Here is a 22,273-nt window from a genome sequence, read left to right as displayed (position 1 = left end):
ACCAAAATAAAATTTCTATAAATTCACATTCTTATCACTTACTTCTTAAACACCAATGTTATAATCGAATATTTTTTCACTTACGTAAATTCTTCCTTCCACTTTTTCGTTACGTCGCAGTTTAAACACATCCTATCTAAAGGCCACTCATTTTTACGGGCTGTCTGCTGCATAATGGCTGTGAGTAAAGATTGTGGGTTAAAAAATCCTGCTAACCAAATAGAAGAAGGCATGCGAAAATCGGCTACCCAGCCCTCTAGTTCCCGCAATCTGAGCATCAAATCGGAAAACCATGATTGCAGGCCTAACATACTGGGATACGCTAATTTGGTCCACTGTTCGGGAACTTGATCCATATACAAGCAAAGCATTAGATCCTCCATAATGGACGAGATTGTCAATTCGCCCTTGAGGCCAAGATCCAATTCATTTAAAGATCGCCGCAACTCGGCCATAAGCATATTCATTCGTTCGCATTCCTGAAAAGCTACGATTATGTATGGATTACGGTCTTCGACACGACCCATAAGTTCCAGAATATTGAAGGGCGTTGGAATTTTATCAAGAAGATCTTCTATAATACCCTTTATAATATCCTCTTGGGAAACAGATTCACCTCCGCCACTTGATCCACCAGCCATTCGTGGCTGAAGTTCAAAAACAATTCGAAAAAGCCGCTCCGAAACAGTCGTCAGAAACCCTATTTCTGCATTAGAGTGCAGACCATAAAGTGCTGGGCTCTCAGACGGCAGGTTATCGTCAATATATTGATGATACCCAGCGTATTTAAGAATTCCTGGAGCTGGGAAACCTTGGCAGTACTCTAGTTCACCATCAATCAATTCTGGTTGCATAAACTCTTCTAAATAGGTACGACATAAGCGCCGATCCCAATCATCTGTAATATGACCCCCGTACATTATCTCTCCAAAAAGGTACCGTAAGTCTTCCCATGGAACACGCGTATTGGCTTCTAAATAGTTGTACAATACATAAACAGATATTGTAAGATCCCCCACATTGAATGGGTAGCCTCGGTTCCAACCTTGAGGACCAAATTTACGGCGCTCAGCAACAACAGCATGAAAATAACACAAGGAAAATAGTATAGCTTTGAATTCAGTTTCTTTTGAGCACATTTCGAGCGTTTCGTCGCTAAAGTTATCTAGGGCTTTATGTATGTTTGCCATCATTCCAGTGGGTGGTTCATTGGTGATTTTTATTGCCGACTCTAAAATGCCCTGTGGTAAGATATGAGCTGATGGATCTCCAGCAGGTTCTGCGCTAAGGAAAAGCCTATAGTTTGAATTTGCGTTACTTAAAGATGACTCCATCTTTTTTTCTAAGCTTGGTAGCCAGCGAGCGACCAAATGAATATTTTGAAGGATGACCCAATGACCTTGCTGAGATGCAACTTCAATAGCACTTTCTGCCACAATTTCTTGACCTTGACCAAGTGATACACTATGAAAATTTTCATGATCGAAACTGAATCCCAATACTTTACCCAGCTTTTCCACATCTTTAAGTGGGTCAACTCCAGGAGATAATACAAAAAATAAATGTGTTTCGGGACTTGATTCCTCAAAAGTTCTAGCGAATTCCATTGAACGGGCATCAATATATTTTGAACCAAGTTTTTCCTCTATAAACGACCTCATAGCATAAGACATTCGATCTGGTCGAATGCACCGCATTATGCAGAGTCTCTGTATTGGCGATTTTCCCTTCCACTCTCCAGGAAATTTCTCATTTTCCGGGCTTTCGGAATCTACAAACTTTTTCCAGCGTTTATGGGATCCTTCTATATCCTTTTCCAGACCTTTAAATGCCACCTGGTTATTAAGAGCTCTTATGCCACCCCATCCGACATGAGTAAGCCAGGAAAAATTGGACGTTTGATTGGGCATATAGGGAAAACGCAACAAAAAATCTAATTCGCTGGGCTCCACCTCTCCTGCATTAACAAGAATCTGAATGCACATTTGGGTCAGAAATATAAGCTTGTCTTGCTCAAATAAGCCGCGTGACGTATACACAAAGCTGCAAAACGTTATAGAATCAATTAAGTTTTCCACCCGGTCTTTTAGTTTTTCAGCTGGAGTAGCTTTTAGCATGGCATTGTTGAATACTACTGTAAAAGCTTTTAGAGAAAATTGATAAATGGGATTTATTTTAAATAAGTCATTAAGAATAAAATATATAATAGAAGCACGTTCTGCTGCAGGTCGATAGGCTTCTCGGGCTGAGTCTATTTGAACACCTGTTATTTTTGCCTCAGCAACCTTTACTTCAATTTCGTCTGCGGTTTTTTTTGTCTTTTCTAAGTTCATTACAAGAGTTACATCTTCTAAAACATTGTCTCCCGCAGATGACAAACGAGCTAGGAGATCATCTTCCAAAAACTTCAAAGTAATTTTAAAATGATTCTGTTGCTGAGTAAGTCGCGTCCGCATGGCCTCCAGGTCGGGCCGTTCTACTTTCACAACCTCAGCTAAAAGTTGGTCTTCAAGTCCATCCCGAGTTACTGTAAAATTTATTAATGTGGTCTGAGCTTGCATTTCAGGTTTGTAATGTGGATTTGCCAGCTTAGTATGCAGTATTAGTCTAAACTTTGCATTGAAATCAATCTCGCGGTCTCCTATTTTCAAAATGGTGCCCTTTTTAATTAACTGTCGGCCGAGTAGGGGATTAAGCACCGGATCAACGTTTTCTCCAATATTCTCGATAAGCAAAACATTGCCGTTGCTGACAGCACGTTCTACTTGATCAAGGTAATTACGTTGGGAAAGACGTAAAACAACAAGACCAGATCCATACTTTGTCTTCACCCATTTTATACCTTGGCTGCAAAAAAAATTGTCATTTTTTCTATTTAGAAAATAAAAACACTTACAGTTGTGGATCGATCATGAGAGGGTACCGTTCTGACTGCACCAATATAGCAGCATTCTCAGCTGACATTCGATCACTTGGTAGCCCTTGATTATTCCATTCGGCTATCTGAGCATCGTCACAAATCATGTCAAAGGGATCGACTCCATCAGTCGAAGGAATAGGAGGCTTATAAAAGGAATCAAAAAAGGGATATTATTTTTAAATTTATTTATATATTATATATATATTATATATATAAAAGAACATCGTGTTTTATGTTACACCACTTATAAATCAAGAACGGAAGAACAGATTTGAGTGAAAATTGGTAGGGAGGTAGCTTGGAGCCAGGAGAAGGACATAGGATACTTTTTGTCCCGTTCGACAGCGTTCCTCCCTGGCCCATACTTTTTTATTTAGGCAGACAGCTAAGAAGAAAATGTCAAATGTCAAAATGTCAGTTACAAACGAAGTCAAATTCATAGTCAGGCTCTCAAATTTAACAACGAACCAAAAAGATTGTGTTGCGCTGAAATCAATATTAAAACTATTTCTATTAAATAAATAATTAACAAGTGGATTGAAGTGAAGTGAAGTTTAATTAATAATGCCGCGACCAAGACGGTCGAATCTTTCCCGACAAAGCCGTAATGCAAGAAGAATACATCACAAATGAAGATGAAGCCACCAACTATCCAATTGAATTTTTAAACTCTTTGGACGTGCCTGGCTTACCACCGCACAATTTACGCCTAAAGGTTGGCTCCGTAGTAATCATGCTTCGAAACATAAACCAACCAAAACTGTGCAACGGTACGCGTTTGGTGGTTAGTAAATTGATGAACAATGTAATTTACGCTACGATAATGATAGGAAAATTCAAAGGTGAGGAAGTTCTCATTCCGAGGATCCCGATGATCCCAACCGATATGCCGTTTGAATTTAAAAGACTTCAATTTCCGATACGTCTTGCATTTGCCATGACAATCAACAAATCACAAGGCCAATCCTTAAAAGTTTGTGGTTTAAATCTAGAACATTCATGTTTTTCCCATGGTCAATTATACGTGGCATGTTCACGGGTCGGAAGACCATCTGCGTTGTTTGTTTTTGCGCCTGATAATAAAACAAAAAATGTCGTGTATCACAAGGTGCTTAAGTGAAGAGCAACCTATGTACTAAAATACAGAAATAATAATGAATGATTAAGGAGGAGAAACAAAGAATATTGTATACCCACAAGTATTACAGAATTTAATTAATTTGAAAATTATTCTTTTTTGTTTGACTTATTTTTTATGCGTGCAACAACAATATGCCACAGCGAAACGTGGCAGGGTACTGCTAGTATATTATATATTAGATATATAAAGAATCGAATTTACATTTCATATATAGTTTTCTAATATGGTTATTTTCTAGGGTGGTACGGTTCAACGTTGGTTGGTTAAACGCATGCTAATGCAAAAATATATGATGAATGAATACATTTTTAACAACTTTGGATTTATAGATATTCTCCAGAAACGAGCTGAAAAATACGAGGTTTACTTATTGCATCTTATGGCACCTTAAAACAATGAATATTATCTTTGATAGTCATGCATTGGGCTACAATGGCTACAAGGCCACATAAGTATAAGAAAAAAGATAATGTTTAATTAATGAATTTAATCGACTCTTTCTCTTTATAATGAACAAAGGGGATCGCTGTGAAGGAAGGAGACGCCTTAATCTATCGTGGTGACTTTAATCTTCCGAAACTCGCTTGGTAAAGTAGTGAAAGCTGACCAAGCTTGCCTGATTTTTCATGATTTTACTGCGGACGTGAATAGGTCCGTCTTTAGGTCAAATTAACCACGTTCGGTATTCTTTTTGATCGTCTACTTACCTTATATTTTGTATCTGATCCTAATTTTGTATCTCCCATTTCAGAGCTTTCCAGAGTAGAGAATAATTTCATTTGTCGACCATATCTATAAATGTGAGGAAAATAAAATTGCCTTGCTCAAATAAGCAAGAAGGGTTTCCATAAATCACTTAACTTCCTCCCTCCGCTTAAATTTTAGCTAATTTGCATTGATATTCGAGGATTGAATCGAGGCTTTTCTTCTTTTTATACCCTTGCAGAGGGTATTATAATTTTGGTCAAAAGTGTGCAACGCAGTGAAGGAGACATCTCCGACCCTATAAAGTATATTATTCTTGATCAGGATCACCTCCTGAGTCGATATGAGCATGTCCGTCTGTCCGTCTGTCTGTCGGTTTCTACGCAAACTAGTCTCTCAGTTTTAGAGCTATCGAGTTGAAACTTTGCACACATCCTTCTTTTCCTTGCAGGTAGTGCATAAGTCGGAACGGCCGGGATCGGTCGACTATATCCTATAGCTGCCATATAGCTGCCACTGATTGATCGGAAATGCCATAACTTCGTTGTTTTTTAAGATAGAGGGTTGGGACTTTCCACACATGTTATATTTGACCAACATATCTTAAGTACAAAATTTCATAAGGATCGGCCGACTATATCCTATAGCTGTCATACAACGATCGGAATTGGCATAACTTTGGTGTTTTTTAAGTTAGAAAGATGGGACTTTGTACAGATTCTATTTTGGACAAAATAATCTGATTTGCCAAATTTCATAAGGATCGGCCGACTATATACGATCTTCTATATATCTAATAATATAAGATGCGTGGCGCCACCTAGCGGACTGCGACTGAACTGCAAGGGTATATTAACTTCGGCTCCGCCCGAAGTTAGCTTTCCTTTCTTGTTTTGAATATTTCTTTATATAATTTTCTGCAATTATCTATTTGCACTTATCTTTTAAAGTTTGTGCTCTTCTGTACGTCACTCGCTTTCTGCGCTGGATTCTCAATTTAATAGACTTCAGCTTTTGAGTCTCCTAAGCATAGAAAATCCGTAATTATATCAAAGCCAAATCAAAGGCAGTTATAAGAGTAAGAGATATTCAAAAATTTCAAAATTCTTACTCGAGGCTCACGTCATCCTTCAAGATGTGAGTGCCAGTGCCGATGTTTGAGTCGATTTTTTCGTCTCTGATAAACAATTTTTAGGCAGCGGAGCCGCGAGCATCGAATGGATGACAGACCTGAAGAAATATGCAAACAAATAAAGACCATAAAGGTTTTTCCATCGCCCTAAAACACAATTCCAAAGACATTATTATATTCGAATTAAAACCAACTAAATAACGACTAACGTAATTATTACATACAATTCCAAAGACATTATTATATTCGAATTAAAACCAACTAAATAACGACTAACGTAATTATTACATAGTTATTTGCAGTCTTCGGATAGGTGGGAAATAAATTTCTGTTGATGGAGATCCGCAGTGAAAAAAAAATATATAATGGAAGTTGTGAAAAAAACAACATTAATGTATAATAAAAACAAAAACCTTACTCAACAACTGCACTTTAAAGAAAAGTATGTGTAAAGAAAAGTTAAAGTACAAAAAAAAACCTGTTGGGCCCAGCAGCCACCAAAGAGTGCATATAAAATAATAATAATATGCTAAGCTGCAGCTATTGTTATCAGCATGTTTCGTCTCTGTTTTGTCCCCAGTTTCGCATGCGCTTTGTTGTTATTTGTAGCGTATGGGCTTTGGGGAGCTTTGGTTGAGCTTCTGCGCAAGCTCTTGGTTTGGCGTTTGTTGTGATTTGGAGTTGATTGGAGCCGCATATATTAGGGTTAAATTGAACCCAAAATAAATATATTGAAAATATAATTTGAAACGTGAAGTTATTCGGCTGCTATTAAAAACTATTAATAGCTCAACATTTGGTGACCCCGACGTGATTTCATCCTGGTTGATTATTGTGATCAACATTAAAAGTGCCAAGAAAACGCCCTTGTTGTTGTTACAAGTTGCATTTTAATCGAATAATGGAGTCTGGAGTTGAGACTATTGGAGCTGCTGCCGCAAACAGGGAAAGGATGCTGCGAAGAAGAGCAGACGTGACCTGCCAGGAGGTGGAGGCGCTGCATCATAAAGTGAAGGCTGCGGCGCGGACTGAGGATTGTACAATTATGGCGCTGGAGTCAGTGGAGAAGCGCTTCAAGAAGAATTGGAGGAGCGAGAATAATTTTAGCGAGATCGGGAGTGATCTGTATTGGAGATTCTCGCAGCTGGCGACTGATGTGCAAGTGGAAATTCAGGTGGAGGTTGCCAAGCGCTCCATGAGAATCGCTGCCCACTCCAAACTTCTCGATGGTGCCAGTGTATCGCCAATGACATACAAGGCAGCCCCCTCCTTGCCACCGTTGCCGATGCCAACATTCAGCGGCGGCTATGCCGAGTGGCCGGATTTCTGCGCCCTATTTAGGACAACCATCGACAGTCACCCGCATTTGACCAAGATGGAGAAGCTCAGGTGGCTCATTTCCTGCCTGCGGGACTCAGCCCTGGAGACTGTGAGGGCGCTTGAGATTACCGACGCTAACTATGATGTTGCCCTTGACCTTTTGCGCAACCGATTCAGCAACCGTCGGTTAATCTTCCAGGCTCACATCAACGAGATCCTGCAGCTAAGGGTGGTTGAGCCGGGATCCGTTGCTACTCTTCGGGAGTTATCCGACCGATTCAATGGACATATGCGGGCCCTTATGAGTTGCGGGACGTCGGCCGTCCCGGAATTTCAAGGGTGCCTCCTCATCCAGATCATCTTCCAAAAGCTGGACCCTGCTACAAAGGCCAAATGGGAAGACTCTCTAGCAGGAAGCACTGATGACAGCCTTCCATCTTGGGAGTCTATGGCACGATTCTTAGAGCAAAGGTGCCGGACTCTCGAAAGCGTTGACTTTTCTTTGGCGTATTCACCAGTTAACCAAGTAGGCCGAGGTAGATCGTCCAATAACCGATCCTCGTGCATGGTTATTAACGCCCGTCCTGCTCTATGCGCCCTGTGTGGAGTTTCGGCGCACGAGCTTGCTGCTTGTCCAAAGTTCAGTGCTATGCCAATTGAGAAAAGGTACGATAAAGTGCGGCGTCTGGCTCGCTGTTTTGTTTGTCTGGAGGATGGCCATCTCGCTCGCGGATGCTCAGCTTCCCGCTGCTCGACGTGCAATCACCGTCATCATATTCTGTTGCACCCTCGCGGGCAGGTTTCACCCGCACGAGTCTAACGTCCCATCGGTGCAGTTGCTGGTGCGAACCCATCCCGCTCAATTAACACTGTTGTGACCCAGGATCGCAATGCTGAGCTAGTGCTCCTGCCAACAGCCAATGTACTCGTTTGTGGTCGATCTGGAGACTTCCTGCCTTGCCGAGTTTTTTTGGATTCCGGTTCACAAGTGCATCTTATCTAATCGCGGCTGGCGAATGAACTTCAGCTTGGCCACTCCAAATGCTCCACAACGGTGGCCGGTTTCGGCGGCGCTGGATTTGAAACAGATGGAGCATCCGTTAATGTGTGCTTGAAGTCCCGCCTTAGCACATATTCAGTGGAAATTGACGCTGTTGTAGCTTCACATATAACGGACTATCAACCTAGCCAGGACATAGATGTTTCGGGCTGGAAGATTCCTGGCAATATGGATCTAGCTGACCCCAACTTCCACATAACGCAGCGAGTGGACCTGCTGATTGGAGCCGGCTTATTGTTTGACCTGTTGTCGGATGGCCAAATCCAGTTAGGTCACGGGCTGCCAATTGCTCAGAACCCTCGATTTGGCTGGGTGTTTTCTGGCCACGGTGGACTATCACGGGATGTGTCGGCGCTCTGTGGTAGGGAGGACAACCCATGGAATAACCTCTGCAATAATAACCTCTTTGGTTGAGCTTCTGCGCAAGCTATTGGTTTGGCGTTTGTTGTGATTTGGAGTTGATTGGAGCCGCATATATTAGGGTTAAATTGAACCCAAAATAAATGTATTGAAAATTTAATTTGAAACGTGTAGTTATTCGGCTGCTAACAAAAACTATTAATAGCTCAACAAAACCTTCAATTTTTTTTTCTTCAATTTTATTTATACATCATTAATTCTTATGCAATAGTTTTTTCTTTTTAATAGGAAAATGAACTGTTGCTTAATGAACAGATTTTCCTAAGTTGGCGTAAAATACAGAATTTTAAAAAAATTCCCCAACATGGGTTTGATGAAGACGAAAACGGCGACCTTTATAAACAAAATAGAATAAGAAAAAATAGATATGGAAACAGATACCATATTATTAATAATAATAATCGTTGTATTAGCAAATTTTTTATAAAATTATAGAGCTTCATAACAAATTCCTGCATTAAACTTGGTTCCAAAATCAAGCCAACGACTTGAACAAAATCGAAACACTTAAAAAAAAATTTGTTCGCATTATTGCGGTAAAGATACTATTATCGGTGAAACATCTGGTGTATTTAAAGCAAAAATGTTTAAAACTAGCCAGAAGGGCAAAACGGCTTAAAAATTCACAACCGAATCCGAATCCGGATTTTCTGCAGCAACGGTAGGCCAGCAGTGAGCTGGATTTGCCCAACACACAGCAGAGAAAACTATGCTGGAGGTATGTGATGTTAGCGACGACAGCGTTGATAAGGGCCGAGTATTTGGAGGAATAAAACATGTGGGTAACGTAACGTAAATATATAAAATTTTCAATCTTTGTGGTCTAAGTGATTTACTTGTTAACTTGAGGTTTTAAAAAACGAGTTCAAGCTGATATTTTAGTAACGTGACAAGCCATACCAAAAATAAATTTTCCTAAAAAAAAATTTAATGGGAAAATAGTTCAACAGCCTTCCCGAGAATAGTTTCGATGTAATTGGAAATGGTTCAAATATCCATTCATCCAATTTTTTTAAAAAATACACAGGGCAACAAATACCAGATGAGAAATCCTCAACTACATCGGGATTTAAAATTTATAAAATCGAATTTTAATTGAATTGCCGAAATAATATCTTCATAAATAAAAAAACTATTAATAATAATCAAACAAATAATAATCAAGCTTTTATTAGATATTTTGATTTTAATAATCATATCTTTTTTTTTTAGTATCCTTTGCATGTATTTAGCATATTTTGCATATATTTTGCATATTCTGCATATATTTTGCATTTTTTTTGCATATGCATTTTATGCAAATATGCACAAAAAACAAATATATGCCGATCATTTTTAACTATCTATTCATTGAAATGAATTTTGATTTTTTCAGAATTCAAATAACTTAAACCGTTAAAAACATGCAAATTCCGAGGTCTAATATAACGTATATTTATGAACAATAGTGAAAAGATAAATAAAGACAATAAAAGTTACTTATATACTTATTATATTTTAGTAATCTAATCTATGCCGTGGCTGCTGCCTGACACGACAAAATGGTTTTTAAGAAAAAATTGGGAAAAGTAAGAGAAGTTTTCACGTTCAAAAAAACAGATATATATTAAGCCAAAATATGCAATAAAACCATTTATTCGAGTACGTGTAATAATAAATAATTTGTAATCAATATATATAGAAATTAATAATTAATATTTAGTAGCTACAACAGCATAAGATAGACAGAGAAAAGCTTAAAAGCTTATTGTTGTGCTATTAATAGTTATTAATAGCAGCCAAATGAATTAAAATTCCAGAGTTCAATTTCAATCCAACTTCAGGCTTTATTTTCGAGTGTTCAACTCTAACCCAACTTGCAGTCGCTCAAATCAATAACAAAATTACAAGTGGCAAAGCTTAGCAATATGAATTTAGCAATATGAACGCACACAAATGCAAGATTTGCTAGTGTGCAGCAGCTTTACAAAAAAGCTCCCCAAAGCGCATGCGCTACAAATACCAGCAAAGCGCATGCGCTACAAATACCAGCAAAGCGCATGCGAACGGGGGAGAAGTAAACAAAACCAGAACTGCCGATAACCCGCCCCCGCTACGCAGATTTATAATATATGTAACTTATTTTACGCAGCTTCGCCCTTTTCTGCTTTGCTCAACATCCTCCTCCCGTTGAAGGCTCGCCAAGGAACCTGCTCCAGTATCCTGGCCAGAGGCCACCTCATTGGGGGTAGATTTTCATCCTTCACCAGGACTATGTCTCCAACAGCAATTACAGGGTCAGGGGTGCGACATTTGGAACGCTGCTGCAACAGCGTGAGGTACTCCTCTTTCCAACGAGCCCAGAAAACTTGTTGTAAGCAGGAGACTCTCTGTCACCCATCAACGCGATTGAAGTTAAGGGCAGTAAAGTCCGGTTCGATGAACGTTGAAGGCGGCCCGCCATTTAGAAAATGAGCCGGAGTTAGCACATCTAGATCCACAGGATTTTCTGAAATCGACACAAGGGGTCTAGAATTAATGATTGAGGCTATGCGGCACAACAAAGTCCTCAATTCCTCAAAGCCAAGAACTGCCAGACTAACTGTACGATAAAGGTGGTGCTATGCCGTCTTTACTGCTGCTTCCCACAGACCGCCAAAATGGGGGAGCGTGGAGGAATAAACCGCCACTCGATAGACTCCGACAGACAAAAATCGTGAAGAGAAGCCTGGTGATCCTGGCTGAGGAATCTTCGCTTTAACTCGATAAGCTCATTCTTCGCACCCACAAAATTGGTGGCATCCGACCATATCTGCCTGGGTTTACGTCGCGTACCAATAAACCGTTGGAGGGCGCTCAGGAATGAAGCGGTGGAAAGGTCCTTAACTAACTTCAAATCCTCCTGTTTTAAAAACCCTTACCCAGGCATCGCGGATGTTCGCCCGCGTGGACCGTCCCTTCTCCGCATATCGTAGGACCACAAATGGGAAAAATTACGCAGAACATAAACGAAGAGTCAATTACGAGTGAGTCTGGTCGAATCGAAAACGGTGCAGATGGCGAGCGAGCCCACCGTGTGGGCCCCGCCCCAAACTAGCGGTGACTATCTGTAACTAATTCAGTGACCATAAAGGTATATAAATCGGACTCGAACGAAACAAGCCACAACTCAGGAGGAACTAACCTCAAATATCCAGGACGGCTACAGCGAATCATATCATAGATGAAGATATCTCTGACGATAAAGAGGCGGAGATCACAATGGTGGAGGGTGAATTGTCCTTACGGATTCTGCAGATAAACCTCCACCTTTGTAAGGCCACAAGCTACCCTGCTGCTCTATCTAACTGAGGATGAAGCCGATAGTCCTAGTCGGGGAACCATGGATAGCAGGAGGTAGGGTTTCTGGACTAGTGACCAAGGAGTACAAGCTAATAGTAACTAACACTAAAGGTAAAATTAGAGCCTGCATTTTAGCTAAAAATCACCTTAACATATTTTTTCTCCATAATTACAGCATCAAAGACAACGCGGCAGCAACCGTGAAATCACAAACGACTCCAATCCGGCTACTGTCGTCCTACATGGCCGCTCTCATAAGTTCCGGATCAGCTGCCGAGATCCAAGGATGCTTGTTTATCCAGATTATCCTCCAGAAAATGGGTGCTGCCACAAAAGCCAAGTGGGAAGACACTCTCGCCGAAAACAAAGGCAGCTTTTCATTTTGGGAATCCATGGCACGATTCTTATAGTAAAGATGCCGGACTCTCGAAAGCGTTGACTTTTCTTTGGCTGCGTTTTTATCAGCTAACCAAGATACAGTAGAACTCCAATTATCCGAATTAAAGGGGACCGGGACCCATTCGGATAATCAAATATTCGGATAATGGGATTTTCGTTTTCTTTTCGAAGCCATGGTATATAAACAATACAGTATTGTACACGCACAAGCAAAAGTAAGCCATAGCGAAAGAGTAGCGTCCTCGAGCAAGTGAATATCACACTTTTTAATCAAAACAAACAATCGCGGGGGGAAGTCAGTGTAGGCACAACGGCAAGTTAAGGCAAGTCAAGTCAAGACTTGTGATTCGGATAATCGGCGATTCGGATAGTCGGAGTTCGGATAATTGGAGTTCTACTGTAGTCCAAAAATCGATCTTCGTGCATGATGGACGCCCTGCTCTATCCGTCCTGTGTGGTGTTTCGGCGCACGAGCTTCCTTTTTATCCAAAGTTCAGTGTTTTGCCAATTGAGAAACGGGACGACAAAGTGCGGCGCCTGACTCGCTATTTTTTTTGCCTAGGGGATGGGCTTTTCGCTCGGTTTTATGGTTTTGAAAAAAACTCTGGTTCTGTGATACTGAAGTTAAGGGATGTTTCTATGTACCTGTGTGTGGTCGGAGAAAGAGTGTTTCTCCACTACTTTCCAAAGGGTTACATGGCTAAGTGTCTGTTTCGATAGAATCCATAGTTTCCCCGCGATTTGCAATAATGAAGGTGTTGTTATCTCCCTTGTTGCAGAGAAAAAGGTTTGACCTAAGAATAAAGTGGAAAAGAGCCTAACCGCGGTCGTTTATTTTTGAGCTCGCTCATTGTGGGTGTTGATCTCTCCGCGCGGCCTTCATCATTGGTCGCAAAATCTATTTAAAGCTGCAATTACAATTGTAATAAAATATATATAAACAAAAAACTGAATTATTCTCTAATCTACTGTTGCCTGAGTCGTGGTAGTGCCATGTTGTAACTGTCTGGCAGTCTAATCTCGTCATCCTTCCATAGCAGCTCAGTCTGGTATCGTTGGCCTAACCGTTTAGTCGTCCATTTTTGAAGCCGTACAGCAACGCAGCGCCAAGGATCCTTATTGGACTGGATCACGCGCACCTAGGAATACCTCTGCAGACCAGAAGCTTCGGTACTGGAGGACCATACGCAGCAGCTACCAAACTAGGATGGGTAGTATATGGACCAGTGAGGCATCAAGCGACCCCACTGATGGAGAGATCGTGCCTTCTAGCCGTTACTCAGGATGACGCTCTGGAGAAGATAGTCAGCGATTATTTCGAAGTAGAGAACTTTGGAGTGAGGTCAGCGCCACCGGTCACAGCCAGCGACGATGAACGGGCACTGGGCATCAAGGAGACAGGATTCTCGGTCTGGGGGCGTCGGACTTCAGGCTGTACACAGCCGATATAACAGGTAAAAAGCGAGCATGCATACTCGCAAAGAAAAGCCTTAATACCTTCTTGCTACCAAATTTCAGCAATGAAGATCACGTAGCCGCATCGATAGAGGGCCCAGACGGCCATCTAAGAATATGCTCGGCATATATGGGTCACGACCACCTAGGACCTCCACCCCATTGGCTACTCAGGCGGCTTGTGGAAGACAGCGAAAGGAAGGACATCGGCCTAATAATAGGATGCGATGCCAACGCTCATCACAATCAGTGGGGAAGCACTGACACAAACGAGAGGGGTGAATCAATCTTCGATTTTATCCTCAGCTCTAAGCTTCTAGTGGGTAACAGAGGTTCAGAACCCACCTTCTTGGGTTCTTCTTGGGTAACAGAGGTTCTTGATGTCACATTATTCTCGCACTCCCTGGCTGATGCAATCACCAGCTGGAGAGTCCTTGACAAACACTCATTTTCAGACCATCGCTATATTGAGATAGTAGTAAATTTTGAAAACTTCACCAAGCAAGCAGTACGAAATCCTAGAAAGGCAAACTGGGAGCTCTATAAAAATATACTAGATAGATCCTTAGGCGAACCGCCTTCAGAGACCATCGAGACCTATGAGGGGCTCAACGCCATGGTAGACAAGCTTATTGCGACTAGTGCAAAAGCTTACCACAAGGCCTGCCCCAAGAAAAGAATAGGTAGCAACAGATCGAAGAAGCCTCCGTGGTGGACCTCGTCTTTAGCCCCCTACAAAAAAAATGCACGTAGGGCCTTCAACCACGCGCACCGTACCAACACAGACGAGGCGTGGGAAACCTATAAAGCTGAACTTAGGCAATATAACAAAGAACTGCGCAAGGCACAGAGGGTTGCCTGGGCCAATTTCTGCACCAACATTCAGGAGACATCAGAGGCCGCCCGCCTAAGAAAGATTCTCTCTACTACAGCCCCCATCGCAGGTTACATTAAGAACACGGAGGGGTGCTGGACAACCTCAAGCCTGGAAACCCTGGATACCCTTATCAACGGACACTTCCCGGGTTGCTCATCGGAAGGAACAGCCCAGGTGATGCGTAGCCAGGGTCACCAGGGCTCGCTCAACTACCTACTTAGTGACAGAAACCTTAAATGGGCAATAGACAGTTTTAAACCCTTCAAATCTCCGGGACCGGACGGTATTCTACCAGCTCAGTTATCCAGAGCCGGTATTAACCTAAGGAAATGTATTAAGAAAATCTTCAGCACTGTCTTCACTACTGGTATGATACCAAAGGCATGGCTGTGCACGAAGGTTGTATTCATACCCGAGGCGGGGAAACCATCCCACTGCACCCCCAAGGACTTCAGACCTATAAGACTGTCTTCCTTTCTCCTTAAGACTATGGAAAGACTCTTAAGTCTCCATCTACAACTTAACATTAACCCAAATGACATCTCATGCTCTCAGCATGCTTACAAAAGGGGCCGATTAACTGAAACAGCCCTGCACGATATCACTATGATCGCCGAACGAGCGATTAATTTCAAGGAATATGCACTTGCGGCTTTTCTAGATATAGAAGGCGCCTTCAACAACATCTGGCCGTGCTCAATAATTGATGCACTGACGGGACTTGGAATAGACGACCGATCAATTCACCTAATAAGGCAGATCCTGGTCAACAGGAGTTTCGAGGCTATTCTTGGAGGTTCGACTATTCGTCAAGAGGGGCACCCCGTAAGGAGGGTCCTCTTGACCTCTAAGGATACTACGATCCTTAGAGGGTGGCGGCTGTAAGATCATTGCGTACGCGGACGATGTTGCTATTGCCTTCGTAGGGAAATTCCCACAAACGCTATGCGACCTAATGATAGGGAAGCTTGAAGTTCTGTCGGCCTGGGCGCAAAGGAAAGGGCTGGGAGTCAATCCGTCCAAGACAGAGCTCGTGCTGTTCACCTGGAAGTACAAGATACCTAACCAAAGACTTCCGAAGCTCCTAGGAGAAACACTAGTTCTTAGTGATAGTGCGAAGTACCTAGGTATCACTCTAGACAGGAAACTGGACTGGAAGCTGAACACCGCTGATAGGACTAAGAAAGCGGCAATAGCACTCTATACCTGCCGCAAGGCGGTAAGCCTGAAATGGGGAATGTCTCCGAAGATGGTCAGATGGTTATACACAGCGATCATCAGACCAATTCTATTCTATGGTGTCGTTGTCTGGTGGCCCGCCCTGGACAACTCCACATGCAGGGAAAAGTTCTGGAAGACGCAGCGCATGGCGGAAGTCTGTATAACAGGCAGTCTACGCACTACGCCTAGTGATGCCCTTGACACTATACTTGACCTACTACCAGTTGAACTGATGAGGGTAAAGACAGCCACTCTGGCCGCAATAAGACTGCGGGAGGCAAATCTATGGAGCAAAAATAGTTTCGGTCATACCAGACTGGACCTACATCACTTCATGCCTGAGGGGGGTACGGATTACTGTGTGCCCGTCGACCAACCCACCACTAACTACAAAGTCTTAATCCCCTCGAGGGAGGAATGGTATGCCCGGATACCGCGATCGGAGGGCTCCATTCATATCTACACAGATGGATCAAAACATAACGGCCAGGTGGGAGGCGGTTACTTTTGTGAGCCTAAAGGAGTCCTTCAGACTCCCCGACCACTGCAGTGTTTTCCAGGCTGAAGTAGTAGCCATTAAGGAAGCACTGGAATCCCCAGCTCTAAGGGGCAATCGGGTTACAATATGTATCTTCTCAGATAGTCAAGCAGCGCTCAAGGCACTTGACGGATTCTCATCCAACTCCAGGACAGTCAATGACTGTCGCAGATCTCTCAACGAGATGGCTGAACAGCATGACATCTACCTCATCTGGGTTCCCGGTCACAGGGACCACGAGGGAAACTGTGCTGCAGATGAACTAGCTAGGGCAGGGACTACCAACACTCTCCTACCGGAGAAAGAACTTGTAGGCATACCCTTGGCTACTTGCAGGCTAAAGTGCAGGGAGTTTTTCGACCTGGCAGCCAATAGGAAATAGAGTAATCTCCAGACCTGTAGGACATCACGTCTGATCTGGCCGACACGCTCTCAGAAAAGATCGGCGAGACTTATTGCTCTGACTAGACCGGAATGCAGCCTAGCGATTGGGGCAATCACTGGGCACTGGCTGATAGGCGAACACGCGGCCAGGCTTGCCGGCACCTCGGTGAAACCCTTGCTCCAGCGGCAGCACAAGGAGCCCTAGCGGCTCAAGTGGAAGCGAGGGGGTATTCTATGTCCCCCTTGCATCACCGCCCTAACCTAACCTAACATATCTCCCTCGTTGCAGAGGAAAAGGTTTGACCTAAGAATAAAGTGGAAAAGAGCCTCACCGCGGTCGTTTATTTTTGGGCTCGCTCATTGTGGGTGTTGAGCGTTGGATTCGCATCCCATATCTGTGGCATCCTTTTCTGACCAAAGGATCTATTAAACTGACGGACCTCGGCGATTTCACAGAGATCTCTCCGCGCGGCCTTCATCATTGGTCGCGTTGTCACTTTAGATTTTAGATGGCAGTCCAAGCGGTCCGCAAAATCTATTTAAAGCTGCAATTACAATTGTAATAAAATATATAAAAAAAAAATGAATTATTCCCTACTGTTGTCGCGTAGGAATATTCTTTCACCGACTTCGAAGACTCGGTTCTGTCTGGAGGGATTAACTCTGTCCAGATTAGATTGTTAAGCTTTGTCAGTTTTGGCTTTAATTGCCAGTTTGATCTCGGCGTTGCTGGAGTGGATAACCTACACTGGCCTAAATTCTGTGCCCGAATGTAGCGACCTATTGTATTCTACAGAAGACCGCAATGATAGTTCCACAGTATCCACAGACAGTACATACATTATTATTCATAATTATATTATTAGTATTATTCATAATTATTAGCAGACCTCGGAATTTGCATGTTTTCTCATTTTTTATTCATTTGATGCCAAATTTTGTATTTAGACATTACATTTCTCAAATATTAGAATTTTAAATATATATTTAAAGCATGCTAAATATCACTGTGGACGGAAGTCTACGAGGTGACGACCTGCATGCCTAGGCGTGCACGAGGAAACTCTATATATAGCCGAATAATTAAAAATTTTCTGTAGGCAACCGATCTAAATGAATGATATACCAATCAAAAGGTTATTGTAAGTGCAATAAATATGCAAAAATTATTCAAAAAATATGCAAAAAATTATATTATATTCTAATATTTTTTCAAATATTAGAATTTTAAATACATTTTAAAAGTATGCTATTTATGCTATTTATTCAAATAATATGAAACGTAAATATATAAAATTAGCGGTTTAAGTGATTTACGTGTTCACTTGTGGTTTAAAAAAAACGAGTTCAAGCTTATATTTAAGTAACGTATCGAGTCATGCCAAAAATAAATATTCATATGGAATTACCCCCTGAACCCATAATAACCAGATGGGTTGCGTGGTTAAACACGCCATCATATTATGCAAATAACATGCAGAGGTTCTTAATATACTAAACACAGAAGACGCTGAATCCATAGAGCAGGCAAAAGATCTCATGAAAAATCCTCAACTACATCGGGATTTTATATTCATATTAATAGAATTGCCGAAATAATAACTTCCTTGGAAGCGAGGGGCCTTCCATTGTCAAGAGCAATGGAACTGTTTGAAAATGAAATTTGGGAAACCAGATTATTTTGCCCAAAATAGAAACTGTACAAAGTGCCATCTTTCTAACTTAAAAAACACAGTTATACAAATTCTGATCGTTCTATGACAGCTATAGGATTTAGTTGGCCGATCCTTATGAAATTTTGTACACAAGATATTTTGGTCAAATATAACCCTCTAAAAAGTTTTAACCCTCTAAATTAAAAACACCAAAGTTATGGCATTCCCGATCAATCAGTTATATGGCAGCTATAGGATATAGCCAACCGATCTCGGCCGTTCCGACTTAAGTACTACCTGCAAGGAAAAGAAGGATGTGTGCAAAGTTTCAACTCGATAGAAACCGACAGACAGACGGACAGACTCAGACTATATCGACTCAGGAAGTGATCCTGATCAAGAATATATACACTTTATAGGGTCGGAGATGTCACCTTCACTGCGTTACACACTTTTGACCAAAATTATAATACCCTCTGCAAGGGTATAGTAACTATCAATAATAATCAATCAAATATTAATCTATTGCGTCTCTATGAATAGCTTTTAATAAATATTTTTATTTCAATAATCATATATTTTTTTATATCCTTTGCATGTATTTAGCATATTTTGCATATTTTTCATATGATTTGCATATTTTGCATACATTTTGCATATTTTTTGCATATGCATTTTATGCAAATATGCACAAAAAAAATATGACGATCATTTTTAACTATATATTCAATGAAATGAATTTTAATGTTTTCAGAATTCAAATAACTTAAACCGTTAAAAATATGCAAATATGCAAATTCCGAGGTCTAATTATTCCGAGGCAATACTAAATAACAAATACATAAATACACAAAAAAAATATATATATATTATATATAATATATTAGCGATATATATAGAAAAAATTGTATTGTATTATTCGAACTAAATATAAAACATTTAACTTAAAACTAAATATAATGAATTTAAAAAAAATATGAATATTATTATTTTTCTTTTCCTCTTTATGCAAAAAAAAATTGAAAGTCTGTACAGACTGTCCTCAGACTGTACATATTTAGTGCAAGCGTCCGCATTTCCATCCATTCATTTACATTTCCTTATGCATATACTTTCCCGATTACACATACATACATACATGCCCGGCTTCATGGGCAGCGCAGCTACTAGACTCTAATAAAATATAGAATAAGAGTGTTGGTACCTAGTGCCAAGACCTACTATTCTATATTCACACTTAGTAATTTGATCCAATCAATATGCATCAGCATGTCGCAATATACAAACCCACAAATAATTAGCAATAATCATAAACAATATCCAACCTAATAACCCAGCACTAGTAGACGGCGCCAGAAGCTGAAATCAGCATTATCAGCTGGAAGAATGACCGAAGCAAACAAAACCAAGTCAAAACAAGCAATCAAGCAATACAACATAAGTTTTAGCACGTCCATAACATTGACCTTTCTTAGATTTAATTATGTATAATTTAGCATCTTATATAAGAATTGTTCTTCCGAAATAAAGATATTTGCGAAAACATAGTAAATAAGTTCGTTACTCAGTGTCAAGGTACGGCACTTAAAACCAACCTACTTCGAGTGATCCTGTAAAAAACAGACCATAAGTAGAACTTTCATCATCGAACCTACTTCGAGTGGATCCTGTGCAAACGGACCACAAGTAGAGCTTCGTTATCTAATCTACTTCGGGTGTTGCTCCCGAGAAACGGACCACAAGTACAACCCGCGGTACCCAACCTACTTCGAGTGTTGCTACCGTGAAACGGACCACAAGTAGGACCGGCCGATAAGGAATCAGCCGATCCACCATACCATCTGTACTTGAGGAGAACCAGCCCAGGACTTCAAGTATCCCACATCATCTCCAGCCTGATCACAGCAAGCGCCTGAGCAGCCCCATCAGTACCTTGCAGAATCTTGCGGTACCTTTAGTCAGACCCTTTATACGTTCATTTGACTACGACTACGGGATCTACGGTTGTGCCCGCGAGTTCGAATTCGACGTAGTGGGCGCACAACGCTCTACGGACGAACAAAGAGATTTTTTATGAAAAACGCTGATGAGCAACCACTCATGCGGGAGCGCGGAGAGACAGATGCAAACGAGATCAGGAATTGTCCCGTTATTGGAAGTTTTGGAGATTTTCAATGTTGCATAGCAACGAAGTTAGCTTATTGTCAGGTCGTTCATTTTAGTTTGCGATAGGAAGAGCACCAGACGTAAAATAACTGACCTGCTTAAATTGAACGACGGCAGCAACCACGTGCTAAAGCAGCTTGGGAATTTAAAAAATTTCCAACATCTCTAAAATCAGTATTGGGAACATCTCTTGCATCAGTTGGGAATACTAAGATTGCTGAAATATAGTGGATAGATAGTGAACAGCTCAGTGAGAAAAATTTGTGTTACAGTGAGAAAGCAACCTGTAGTGGGATCTCCACCGGCCAATTAGCCTCGCCCACGTCGCATAGCGTGTTCGCGCTTTTCACCAATGTGGCACATTGCCACTGGCAGAAACAAAGGCAACCGGTTGGAAAGTGGAAAGAGATCGAGGTAAGAGGCCGAGTACACGTGGCAACCTAACCTCGAACTGATGACGTAACAGAGCCATAAGCAGAGTCGGCTAAAGCAGCAGTTTACCAAGCAGCCAAACTTGGGACTCACTTATCCTTGCACCAGTGCGGTATGAACTCGTAATCCACTTGATCTCGCAGATTCACCGATCCTATTTTTCCACTCCGCCTCCCCCGCAGCGACTCGAATTCAGCAAAAGACCAAAGATTGCAAAGAGAAAAGCTTTGGTTATTTAGGGTAATTTCTAATTTTATTTAGTTTAAAGGTAACTGCACATGCACCACACAACTGCGACTTGCCTACACTTGCAATGGTAGAAACAAAATTTTTACAAGAATCTGCATCTTTGATTGGCCCAACGAACCGGCATCGCCCATAACGAGCGTAAGTCAGTAAGAAGAAAATATTTATCTATATATATATAAATGTAATATAATATTGAATGCGATGACAATTGGTACATATGACAGATGGGATAAAGTAAAGTAAGATGAATTAGTTTTATCTGGGTCTGGGGCTTATGGTGATGCAGTTTTCACATTACTCTAAGGATACCAAATAGATACACATCGAGGTATCAAAGAAGGGAGGGTAGAGACCAGGGGAGCGTACAACATCTCAGCCACCCTGATCAACGGAAAGTTTTCCTGATCCTCAATACAACCCGTATCCGTCCGTTTCCTACAGGTCTCAATTCAAATATTTTCCCGATCATTGACGAACAGTGAAGTGCACTTAAATAATTATTAGAGTAGAGTGGTGTTATGTAGGAAGCTAGGAAGAACCCACACCGTTCCGACGAGCTTAGAACCGAGCAACGCGAGAAGTGCACGCCCTCGAAATCTCCTAGGCACCGTGGGTAAAGAAGACCCGCCGATTCCAGGGTGAATACCGATAGTAAACCCCTTCGTAACAAGGTTTTCCTTAACGATGTGGTAAAGCGAAAAGGAACAGCAGCGTACGACTACAAAGTGTATAGTCCAGGTTTCCCCTAATATGATAAAAGCTTTATAAACACATAGCTTGTAAGAGTTTCTTATTTATGTAATTTAGATATATTAATAGTTATTTAACAAGATAAAGAGGTCTAAGGTTTTTTCTCAGAAGGCATAGAGGCATCCTAC

The 22,273-nt window shown here is 41.4% G+C and overlaps 1 protein-coding gene across 1 annotated transcript in view; it reads right to left on the bottom strand.

The window, feature by feature from the left end:
* LOC6503350 (dynein beta chain, ciliary) overlaps positions 1-22,273 on the bottom strand; it is a 316,566-nt gene that overhangs the window by 39,540 nt on the left and 254,753 nt on the right. Inside the window, exons 12-13 of the mRNA XM_044718175.1 lie at positions 2,897-3,063; positions 85-2,847 (exon numbers count right to left, since the gene is read on the bottom strand). Of these exons, the coding sequence (XP_044574110.1) occupies positions 85-2,847; positions 2,897-3,063 (2,930 nt within the window). The remainder of the gene's footprint in view (positions 1-84; positions 2,848-2,896; positions 3,064-22,273) is intronic.

The sequence above is a fragment of the Drosophila ananassae genome, unplaced genomic scaffold (genome assembly GCF_017639315.1).
Source record: "Drosophila ananassae strain 14024-0371.13 unplaced genomic scaffold, ASM1763931v2 tig00000128, whole genome shotgun sequence".
NCBI lineage: Eukaryota > Metazoa > Arthropoda > Insecta > Diptera > Drosophilidae > Drosophila > Drosophila ananassae.
This window is presented reverse-complemented; position numbering and strand designations above follow the sequence as displayed.